Here is a 12,466-nt window from a genome sequence, read left to right on the forward strand (position 1 = left end):
AGCAGGAAACAAGTGTAACAGTGACCCTGCAGGGTACAAACAGACACAATCAGACTCATTCATACTCAAACAAACAACCCCAGTGTGACACAGCCATAGAGTAGTTAGCATTTTGTGGCCAGAGCATGCTTTTACAAGTGAATAACCTTGATCTGATCCACATCTTCATCCGTCCAGCCAGTCGGAAAACAAGAATTCACCCAGGTGACAACGTGACAAAAAGAAACTTTCAGTGGTCTGCTGTTTGTTTGCTGTTCCCTGATTGGATGCAATCCAATGCAATTTTTTTTAAATGTATTTATTTCTTTTTTTTACAAGACCTGTTGTTTGAGAGGCTGGCTAATCAGTGGGGGATGCAAACCAAAACCAAATCATGCTACACCGTGGTTAGCCTGGTCCCCGCCAGACGCCACGGAGCTGAAAGAGACAAGAGGCAGAATTTATCACCGACAGGCAGCTTCACCCAAAACTCTTCATCCACTTCTCTCCACCAGGAACCTCTTTTACCCTCGTCATGAACAAAGAAAATGACTTTCTGTTTCCTGCTTTCAACAAAACTGCAAGGCTGTTTGTTGCATTCAAAGCCTTGAGTGATGAAACTGAACTTTTAGCACTGCAGCGTGGGCTTTCATTGAGGTATCACAGAAACAACAGCAGTGTTTCCAACAAGCATTTGTCCAGCACCGCCAACGCTAATGAAAGAGATCCCCGGTGGAAACAGAGCTTTCGTCTTTATTTTTTCTTCTGCTCTCGTTTCTTCAGCATGTTCATGTTTTTTATCCTCTAATTCATTCCAGTTTTGTTTTCTAAAGTCAGTTCAGGTCTCTGTCCCACCCTTACGGACTCTGCTGCTCCATGTTGTCAATCAAAGGGTCTTTCTTCATAAACTGCAGATGTCTGATGGACCTCCACACCCCGACATAGCTGTCACTAACCGACTGACCAGGGGTGGTGTTCTCCTTTTGGAGGTGCTCCCTCTGCATCTCCAGAGCCTCCTTTTCTGTCATGACGCAGGATTTCACGCCTGAATCTCTGTCTCCGTGTTTCTCATCTCCTGTCCACACCTCTCCATTAGCCAATCCAGCTGGCGCTGCCTCCTTCCCGTCACCGCTCAGCACTCCCTCCGGCTCTGGATTTCCAGGATCAGATCCATCACCATCTGCAGGTCCATCGCTGCTCAGCGGTGGTTTCTCTCGGTACGGCTCCCCAGGTAGCGCACCATCCTTCCCAGCCTCCTCCAGGTCCTCGTACAAGCTCTTTTTCTTCATCTCAAAGTATTTCACCACACAGTAGGTGATGGAGCCGACGGTGTTGACCACCACACCGCCGATGAACAGCCCAGTCGGCGCAACGTCGGTGAAGGCTAGCATGCCGACTGTGATGGTGGCGATGCTCTTGACCACGCCGACGAAGCTGGTGGTGACGGCGGAGTTGATGTAGGTGCAGTGCAGCGTGGTGAAGTTCATGGCGCAGCCGATGAAGACGCAGAGGACGAAGATGCACGTGATGTGGGGGTCCTTCCAGCCCTCGTACGACCACATGCTGATGGTGTCCATGGAGATGAGGGAGCACACCAGAAGCACCTGAGAGAGACAACAAGAAAATGTGAGAAAGGTCGAGACAAAACAAGAGGACGGAGGAGAAGAGAGGAGGAAGAGAAAGAGACAAAGAGGAGAAAAAGCAAAGAGAATCAGAGAGAGAAGAAAAGAAGTGGACAGAACAGAAAAGAACAAGGACAGGACGTAGAGAAAGATGAAAAAAGCACAAATTAAAAACAAGAGGAAGAAAAGTGAATTATGAAAGACAGCAACAGAAGAGGTGGAGACACAAACAGTGATCAGACGGAGGACAGAGAAAACAGCCGGTAAGACGAAGACATGGATGTATAAAAAGAAAAGAAGAAAAATATTGAAGAGATGGATATAAAACTGAGAGATACAGTGTGATTAAAAAGGCCACGACAGTTAAAGAAAGACAGTAATTAAATAAAACTGAGTGGAGATAGAGAAAGAAAGGTAGGTGAAAAGAGACACAAGAGGTAAAGTTAAAGAGACGATCATGAGAGGCAGCAATGAATCAGATAAAGGAGGAAGAGAAAAGATGAAAGGAAGCAAAAGGAGAGAAACTGAATAGAAATGGAGTAAAGGCAAAAAACAGTGTGAGATTTAGAGGACCAAAAAGAAAAAGACAAAGACAGCAAAAGAGAAGTTAAAAGAGGAGGAAAGGAACTGAAAACAGAAAAAGAAGAATTTGAAAGGAAATAAAGGAGACAGAAGAGGAAAAGAGATAATGAAAGAGAAGAAAAGGAAGCAATAACAAAAAAGAAAGAGAGACCAATATGTGGAAGTAAAAGAGATGTGAAGTCAAAGAAAGAAACAAAAAGGGCAGTAAGGGAAAATGTAATAATGGAAGAAAACAACAGAAAAAAGGCAAAGAGGAGCAAAGACGAGCAAAAACAGAAATCAAAGAAGCAAAACTTTATTGCAAACTTCTCAGAGGGAATCAGTGCAGACAGTCCTCACCGGTGAGGCCATGATGGCGATGGCGTACTGCGCTGTGAGCGGCCCATACTCGCTGTCCAGACTGCTCTTCTGGATCAGGACCAGGTAAGAGGCGTGGATGATGACCGCCAACACGCCGGTGACATAACCGAAGGGATCGCCAGTGAGATCACCAGCACCTGAGGAGAAACGTTCAAATCGTGAGGATGCAAAATGAACAAATGTTTCTGTAATATTTAGTTTTAGTTAGTTAGTTAGTTAGTTAGTTAGTTAGTTAGTTAGTTAGTTAGTTAGTTAGATTTTAGGCACAAATATGTTAAAATCCATGTCAAATAAAATCCAACTCATACTGGAGGGAGTGGCCTGCTCTGAGGGTCGAGTTGGCTTCATTAGTACACGTATTGGACCTTTACATCTGATCTGTTCTCTGGTATCAGTCTTCTCAAAACAGGGAATAATAAAAATAGAAGAGGACAGACAGAGAGGAGGAGTGTGGGCGTTTTAAGGTGGGAAATATGAGGAAGAGATGATGAAAGAAGTCATAAAATGGAGCAGGAGGAGGACGAGACGGAGAGTTAATCCTGTGTGAGTCTGTGTGTAGGCTGGAAACTTGCATTGAAACTGGGAAAGCCACAGAAAACAGCTGCTCTCACCAAAAATAGACAAAAATCTTGACCAAACGTGCGTGTGACATTCAAAGTAGGTAAAACAAAAGCTTAGATTCAAACTGAGCTCCCATTTGGATTAAACTGTCATTTGCAAACATTTTAAAAATGTTTATACAATAAAAACATTCACATTTTGATTCTCGAGGGACAGCAACTTTCCACTGAAATCAAAGGCAGTAAAAATGAAAGATGTTCACTCGTGTTTTATGTGCAATCTGATTAAAATGCTGCATAAAATCAATCAGAATCAATAATTTTAATGACTTGTCATACATGAGCATTGTAGATCTGCTCAGTCAGACAATAAACATCATCAGATGAGATTGGCTCATGTTTTCAATAATGTGTACCGTGTACTTCAGTTTTATAACCATGATTGATCCCATAAAGACACGACAGACATTTATTTATATGCAGCAACAACACAACAGAGGTGGGGGTATCATGTATTTATAGACAACAATATTCCTATTAGGCGAATGAATGGAGTATTTAAATATGTTTCCAGGTATAAAGGGTGTGAAATAAAATGTATTTGGCGTCTGTTCCCTCCTCTTGTGTGAACACTTACCAAAGAGACATTTTGTTTTACTCAGCCAAGGTTCTTTTTAACCTTTAGGGCCGTGCACCTGGAACACTTAGAAGTTGGAAATTACAACCAGGAAATTTTGACACTCTGACTTTAACTGGAGCGCAGCATATCACCCAGGAGACAGCTGTTCTGTTCCCGTGTGAAACCATAAGTCAACAGTGAGTTATTTTCCCTTTAGCCCCTTTCACATATGACCACCGGACAATATCCAGAGAGTCAGATCAGGATACACAACAGGAGATCGTTCATGTCAGATATGTTCGCAGATATTGGAAATACTCTGTATGGTTTGGGCGAGGGACGGCACCCGGGTAGGAGGCTATGGACTGCTCAGTAATGATGACTGTTTTTACATTTATATAAAAAATGTATCTGCAATATCAAAGAAAGAGTGGAAAGTAAAATACGGGCAAGCAGAGAAGAGTATGAAGCAGCTACACTGCCTTCAAGAAGATCCTAGAAAGAAAGCTGCAGCATTTTGGATCTGTGTCCAGCAGCAGCGTGAGAGAACGAGCAGGGAAATATTATGAGCAGATGTCAGAACAGTTCAAACGCTATTTTTGCATGTCCCGATGTACATTTCAGTATGTGTTACAACTGATTAAACCAGCACTAACGCAGACGATTACACATTGTCAACATGTCCACTCCTACGGGTAAACTCTGGATAAATCCACAGTTACACTGTATGTGTGAAAGGGGCTTTAGTAATGTAAGTAATGTATGTTGTTCCACTGTGTTAACTGACGTTCCATAAGTAACTTAGTTATTTTAACACAAACCACAATTTTTTTTCCAAAACCTAACCAGGTACACCCAACAAAAATATAAACGCAACACTTGTGGGGGTTTTTTTGTTTTTCTACCCCCTCTCAGGAGGTGTTTTTTGGCCACTAAGGCTAAGTGATGTGTGATTTTGGGCTATATAAATATATATATAAAAAAAGACTGATTGTTTCTCCCATTTTTGAAGTTTGAACAAGATGTAAGACTTCTTTTTAATGCACACAAACATTCCTGCAGTCAACATGCAGACTTCATGCTCCCATGAAACTTGCGGCATCTGTGGCATTGTGTTGTGTGATAAAACTGCATTGTGAACAGTCCAAACACACCTGCGCACTAATCATGCTGTTTAATCAGCATCTTGATATGTCACACCTGCCAAGTGGATGGAATATGTTGTCAAAGGAGAAGTGCTCACTGACACAGATTTAAACACATTTGTGCTCAAAATCTAAACAAAATCCTTCTTTTGTGTGTATTAAAACATCGTTTACTAGCAAAGGTGGCGTTTTTTCTCACCTAAACCTAACCAAGCTGCAAGTGACGAGTTCACAATCAAAAAGAAAACAGGAATAACATTTATATATAACATTAAATTAGTCTGGAGATATTTTATATTTTTCTTTTCGGGAATTCATCTGCAGAAAAAGAGCCCAAGCCAACAGAATTTATCTACTAACAAGAACATATTACATGTTGACAAAATTACATTATCCCACTTGATTAATCCGCAAAAGATGTGTAGAAGATAGAGAAAAGGCGATTATCACCAAGATTAAACCCAGAATGATGAATATGTCTATTAGATTCATATTCTGCACATTTCACACTTCATATTTTCGACCCCCCTCCTGCCTGAGAAACACTGAGAGCAGTGGCTGTGGATATTGATTCAGGAAATGAATTATCTGTAGGTTTTCTGTTTGTGACTTCAGGATCATTAACAGTAATGAAAGAGAGAAATTTACTGCTGGGAGAGATGATTCAAGGATTTTTACAGGACCAGAATTTACTGCGACGGTTAAGCTGCTTCACATACGAGGAGAAGCTGTTCATTTCAGCCCAGTCTATATGCTAATATGATGTTAGCAGTAAACGCTTCTGCAAACCACAGATACGTCCTGACTCAAGGGACACGTTTGAAAATGAAAATCTATTTGTGTGAAGTTAGAAAGAAGCGAGCTGACCAGACCTCTGTCACTGCTCCTCATCTCTACTTGAGGCTACACGCTACATTAGCCGCTCCTGGCATAACTAAGCCAAATCTGTAACCCTTCTGTCTGCAGCTGGGTTGCATTGTGGGTTATGTAGGAACAGTGTTGTGGGTAACTTGTTACAAAGTAATCCAATAGAGTACTTCGAATACTTTTTTCTTACAATACTTGTTTCTAACGCAACGCATTAGTCCTGCAATTCAAGTAATCCATTATATAGTTACTTTTCTCATAAAAATTAATCCGTTACTGGACAAGTTGCTGTCTTTTCCTTTCCGGTGTCGCCACAAAAATAAAATAAAATCCCTGAAGAATTTGCTCTGTTTCTGTTTGTCTCTTGCTGCTCAGCTGGCGGCTGCGTGCCAGCAGAAGGTGGAAATATTCACATTATTTTTATTTTTGGACAAAAACAACATAGCGGTGAAATGCAAGTTTAACTGTTTGTATGAAGGAATGTGTTTTGAAAAAAAAAAGTCCTTCACTTTCATTGTATTTGTGCTTTTATAGTTTCTATGTAAGCACTCATAGTTCACGGGTTCATTAGTTCAATTTTTAGACATCATATACTCGGTTATAAGAGCCTGTGTTGTGTTGTTTTCATTGAAACAGCTGTGTCTAACACTGTATGCCTCTGCACAGTTAACTGTCAGATTGTTAGAGCTGTAAATGTTATATTGCATTTGTCATTCCTATTATTAGACTGCAGAGTTACTGATTGTAGGCCATAAAGAAGGCTACAACATGACGGTAGAGTCAATACGTTCAAAGGTACAGGTACATTTTCTCAGTATGTAACGCAGTAACGTAATGAGTTACTTTTAAAAGTAACGTTACCAAACACTGTGTAGGAATTAGGTTTTGACAAGGAAGAGAATGTGACAAATCTCTGGTTCTGCTCCATCAATTATGATCCATTTTTCAATAAACTGTCCATTTTCATCTGACGGTGCAAAGCTAAATCACAACAGTACAAAAATAGTGACAATTTTTGGAAAGCTAAGTCATTTCATGCTGCAGAGCTATCACAGAAAAACTGTGGAAAGACAGTGTCATGGGAGTGTGTGCTCTACATGTGGATGTGTTGTTTTTACCAGCCAGTGCAGCTCCAGCGGTGGTGATGACCACAGCGGTCACCACGCCGATGGACGGGACACCATTCCTCAGCACACACACTCCGATGCTGAGTGTGAAGAGCGGCAGGCAGCGTTTGAACACGACGTACATGGGCAGGCTGAGGCCACGCAGAGACCACAGAGTGAGAGTGGACTGCAGCGTGGAGAGGATACACACTGAGGCAAACTCCTGCACAGAGAAAAAGGCACACACACTTAAGAGGGGGTTGTGTTATCTTATAGTCGCTCTATGGCTGCTTACCCCGATGTTAATGACTGCAGCCCGTAATCTAGCCCAAAACAAGTTTAAACAGTAAGATTTATTGATTCACCTTGTGGGGACCAGCTTCAGGCTTCTATGGGGACTCATCCCCCCCATATGGGAGATACGTCCCCATAGTGTCGCTGTGTCCCTGCAATGTGAGTAACAAACGTAGATACAAATACATTGTGACTTTGTGAGGCTCTAATGCATACTTTTAAAAAAAAGTGCCACATTCAAATATCCTTATATACTATTTTCACTATGTTCAAACCAGATGAATTGCAATTTTACTCTAACAGTGCGTTTCATTTGGATGTCTGTTGTTAGAACTTCAGTAGAAACATCAAATGACACGTCAAAGAATGACGAAGGAAGTCTGCAAATGTGACTAAACATAACATGAAAAAAAGACTTTAACACATTATCCCCGAGTGGCAGAAAAGACATACTGTGGCTTTAAATCTCATGAGTTTACATTAGTTTCAAACAGACCTGTGTTTTCTTTTGTGAAATCAGAACAGGACAGCATTTTACAGTAAGCGGGATCAAATTCCATTAAACAAGCAAGTTGAAAGAAAAAGTTTCATTGGTCTGTTTTCCAAAAGAAGGTTAATGTGAGGTTAATCTGCCTCTTTAATGTCAACTTCATTGTGGAGATTCCATAACCAAGCTGTAGCTACCTGCTACCACTAGGACTGATTCAATTCTTCAGGACCTTGATTCACCAAGGAGCTTGAATCACTTCAGAGATCTATGTTGATTCAACCTCAATGCTATTTTTGAGAAAATCTTCATACATTTTTATGAAGCAACAGCAGTAGTAGCCTACTTTATCTTCATCCTGATGGTCATTTTTAACTCTTTGATCCAGAGTGAAATTACAATGATTGCCATTAAATTGTGTTCACACAGTCGTGGTCTCCTGGAGAAGAATTACAATGAATTTGTTGTTCACTTCATTTTTCATCCAGCAGGTCACAATTTTCTCTTGTCCATCACGTCAGTTTGCGACAGGCTACTGCAGCTCTAAGACCAATTCATGCTTATCCAGCATGCTAGTTGTGTGAAGAGATCTGATTGAGGATGATGTGGCAGATGTATAGCCAGAGGCGACACTTTCAGGACATACGCTCGATCATCTGTTGTATCTGACTGTGAATAAACTGTGTGGAATGATATTTTTAAGTCTTTCGTTCAGCTCACTGTCGCAGAATGAATAGCTTGTTGACTGTACTCACAATGTTTTTTTTCTGTTCTGCACATTTTAAAGTTTTGGCTGACTTTAGTCCAAAAATGACTTCATTTGGAGCCAGAGTCTTTCAGAGGTGGCTGGAGTCCACATATTCTCTCCTATCAAAGTAAAAAGTATCCCTCTGAGGGACATTTCTACCGGCCATTTCTGTGCAAAGCAAACCGAAGCGCACATCACATTGGATTGGATTATTACAGAAAATAATGACAAACACAAGTTTATGATACTTACACTTTTCGTTAGGCGAGATAATCTTCACCAATGAACAGCACTTTCGTGATATTCGAAGCATAAATGAAATCTCTAGAAGTAAAGCTAATGTTAAACAGGCTACATCACGGTCACCGACTTTAACGTCACCACCACTAAGCGCCTCACTAAACAATTACTATACATGTTTTCCATAAACTGATCAATGTACAAGTTGTAAAGTTAGAGTTAGAATAGTTTGTAACTACAGTGGGCCTGTAAAGACAGACTAGTGAGTAGATGAGTCTTGTAGGCTTTATAATTAAATTGTGGGACAGTTAATGATGTATTTTATGTCATAGAACAAAACATAAAAATATCTTCAGTCTGTGGTAACCACAGACCTTATTTCAGGCATTTAACTGAACACTAATTCATAAAACTCACAGACTTTGAGACGAGGGAACTGGATGTGCAAAAATGCTAACAGATTTCCAGGTTTTAGGACTACAGACTACACCACTATAGTGTTACCGTGTTGTGTTGGAGATGTGAGTGTGTCTCTAATGAGATTGACCACAAACATTCTCCCTGCACCATCTAAACTGTAGCATTTCATTAACTCACTGTCATTCAGTATTTGGAAATTACTTCTCCTTCCTCTTTGTTTTCCACTGTTCCTCCTCTACTTTGGAAACTAACGTCTCGTTTCCACACATGTATGTGACTGGTGTCCGTAGTTCAGAGGGGAGAAGTTTTGCAGGCACATTGGATATCAGGGAGATTCCCATAGGAATGAATGGACATCTTCTGGTTGCCTGCATACACATACGTATGTACAATAGCTCAGTTAGCTGTGTAGCCTGCAGACTGGACGGTGTGTTGGAGCACCAGGGGAGAGTTGGTGCTTACACCACTACCACGGGAGCTTTGGAACGGGAGGGGCTGGGGCCAAGGATGTTATATTACAGCCTGACACATTCATTCCTATGAAAGCTGCTCAGTGGCATTTTAAAGCCAAAAAAAGAATCGACTGCCCAGGTATGAAAATATCTGGATTTTTACAGAGAGGGATTATAAGACTAATACCAAACGTGTGTCATTGTCCAGTTTGACACATATCAGCAAAAATAAATACATAAAATAAATTAAATTACAAAATACTGTATCACCAGGGAAAACAAGAAAAACATCACATATATGAAATCAGAAATTTCAAATGAATTGTACAGTGAAACTAAATTCTACAAATCTAAAGTTCATCTTGATAAAGAGCTTTATTCTCACCTCCCATGCCAGTATAAATGTTTCACATGTAAACAGCCAGCTTAATATTCCTGCATCAATATCTGTTTTTATGTAACTGAACACAATTCTGCACAGATCGGAATAAAAAGGGCAGAAGAAAACAAAATGGAACTTGTTTCCTGTATCAGCCAAACAGCACACAGAACAATCCGCCTGTCTTCCTCCAGACTGACACACTGTCCAGTTTCAAACATAGGTGGTAAAATACCAGATCTTAACTGAGCTCATGAAGATCTTTGCTTTATAGTTCAATTATATAAAACACAATTCTCAGTGCCATATTCACATATTATCATCCTAAAGTCCATAAATCATCAGCACAAACTCTCTGAACATACAGATGTCATTCATTATTAAGAAATCACAGAACAATACACACACGTCTTGGCCAAGGCCTTTCTTCCATATCAAGTCACCTGTTCCATAACTAGGCTCTACATATCTCCCAGCGAGCCTCACATGGTTCCCAACCAGCGTCTCTCGCTACAGATAACTTTGGTGCATATTTTTACACGCCTTGAGAAACAATCTTATAGCGCTGTTATGGACTGATTCACACAGAGGGGCCGCAGCAGACAATCAAGCAGAGGACAGGACAATCCTGTGAATGTTGTCTAACAAGAAAAACTAAGCTGATGCAGGTTTATGTTTGTCTTTCAGATCAAATTTAAAGGTGCACTCTGTAGTTTTGGAGAACAAACCGTCTTTGTTTTCATGACTGAATAAATTGAATAAACAAACTGACCTTAAAGGACAACACAATTTCATACTGTCTTACTTTGTTTGTATTTGGCGGACCCTGCCACCTTTCTAGCTTCAAACAGTGTTGTAGGACCTTATTTTCCTCTGAGAACAGCTTGTTTATTCACTGTTTCACTCAAATATTCAATTTCTGATTTTTTAATTTTTATTTTCAAAAACTACATAGTGCACCTTTAAGGGCTAATATCATCACTAGGAGCAACTCTTAGTACTAGGAAGCTTCATGAGTAGGGGGGAAATACTGGTAAGACCTCTTTAAGAAATTTAGCAGGGATCATATCAACAGGGATCTTATTTTCCTCTGAGAACAGCTTGTTTTTTCAGTCATGGAACAAATACGTATTTCTGAGTCTGTATTATTACCTCATTAATATTGTAAATATTAAAAGTTTGAGTATCAGTTTGAATTCCTTCCCCAAAGCTACACAGTGCTCCTTTAATTTGAGAATAAATCCAACAGGCCCCAACTACTTTAACTATGATTTTTTTTATTAAAAAAGAAAAATGAAGCCGCTGAAGGTTTTTATTTGTCTTTTTTAACCAAATTTAAGCATATTAAGTACAACATTTAAGGAGATTCTTTTTTATTTTGGTATCGCATCATTTTAATGACAGAACTCGACCAGCTACACTTCTGAAGATGGACCTCTATCAGTTTCAAGTATGTTGTTATAATTTCAGCCTTGTACTATGATCATTTGCAGAGATAAACATCCACAGAAAGGTCCCTGCTCCGGTCACTTTTTACCTTGGACAGCTGCACGCTGAACGCCGGGATCTGGATCTTTCCGCACCGCCTGAGGGTCTCCAGAGTGAGCGCCGCGGTGCTGCTGGTCAGGAGCTGGATGAGCGTCAGGAAGTTGAAGTGATAATTACTGATGAGGAACTTGAGCAAGATGTTGAGGGAGCCGGAGAAAACGCCGTGCGCAACGGCCACGGAAATCCCCAACATCCGGCTCTTGAACACGTCCATGGTGCTTTGCTGGTTCCTCAAAGAGGACTGAGCACAGAGAGTCCGATCAGTGCCGGTGGTGCCCTTTACGGACCGGTTTGGAGAGGACTGGCCTGGGAGGTGAGGGGGAGGGTTTGGTTTTTACGCACAGCTGCGGCGCACTGCTGCCGGACGGAGGACCGGGAGGAGAGGAAGGACGTGAGGCTGTGAGAAGCCCACGTTTGTGCCGACAGTGCGGGGGAAAGAGTCTGCATCCAGGAGCTTTCAGTACAAAAGAAAAAGTGAGTTTCAGCTACATTTAATAAAAATATATAAAAACATTTTTTGTTTTAGTTCACGCTCACTCATCATCACCGGCAGCAGGAGACTTCATCAGGGACTTTTTCTTTGCGCTTCTGTCCCAGAAAGAAAAAAGAAAACCGATAAGTATCAGAGAGACGCAGAGGGGGAGAAAAAAAGGAGAAGAAGTGATTCCCCGGGAGTAGAAGCTGCAGGAGAGTACAGTAGAAGCGCAGGAGCTGTACAGTAGAGGGGAGGTCGTCTTCTGAGAGCGCTGCCAGTGAAATATGACATTTTGCCGCAGCGCTTGGCTGTGTACCCAAGGGGGGGTGAGAGAGAGAGAGAGAGAGAGAGAGAGAGAAAGGGCGGTGAGAGAGAGGGGGAGGGTTAGAGAGAGAGAGAGAGAGAGAGAGAGAGAGAGAGGCTTTGACTTTTAACCTCCTTTATTAAAACATGTCTACAAAATCCCAGCTGCCACACCAAGGTCTGTCACTCTGCAACTTCTTGTGGTTGAAAATGAAAGTTTTTATGACAAATTTTACTCTGTAACATAAAAGCAAAGACAAACTTTCTGCCTGAACTGTGA

The 12,466-nt window shown here is 41.1% G+C and overlaps 1 protein-coding gene across 2 annotated transcripts; it reads right to left on the bottom strand.

Moving 5' to 3' along the window:
• Nucleotides 1-836: 836 nt before the first annotated feature.
• On the bottom strand, nucleotides 837-11,622 carry slc35d3 (solute carrier family 35 member D3). 2 transcript variants are annotated; one of them, XM_073493315.1, is made up of 5 exons: nucleotides 11,398-11,622; nucleotides 6,853-7,063; nucleotides 2,523-2,680; nucleotides 1,109-1,583; nucleotides 837-1,030 (listed from the first exon to the last, which is right to left on the bottom strand). In XM_073493315.1, the coding sequence occupies exons 1-5, from the start codon at nucleotides 11,620-11,622 to the stop codon at nucleotides 837-839; spliced, it is 1,263 nt and encodes a 420-aa protein (XP_073349416.1). The 2 variants fall into 2 exon arrangements, with proteins under 2 accessions (XP_073349416.1, XP_073349415.1); XM_073493314.1 differs by having other exon boundaries at nucleotides 837-1,583.
• Nucleotides 11,623-12,466: the final 844 nt, after the last annotated feature.

Source organism: Pagrus major, chromosome 22 (assembly GCF_040436345.1).
Source record: "Pagrus major chromosome 22, Pma_NU_1.0".
NCBI lineage: Eukaryota > Metazoa > Chordata > Actinopteri > Spariformes > Sparidae > Pagrus > Pagrus major.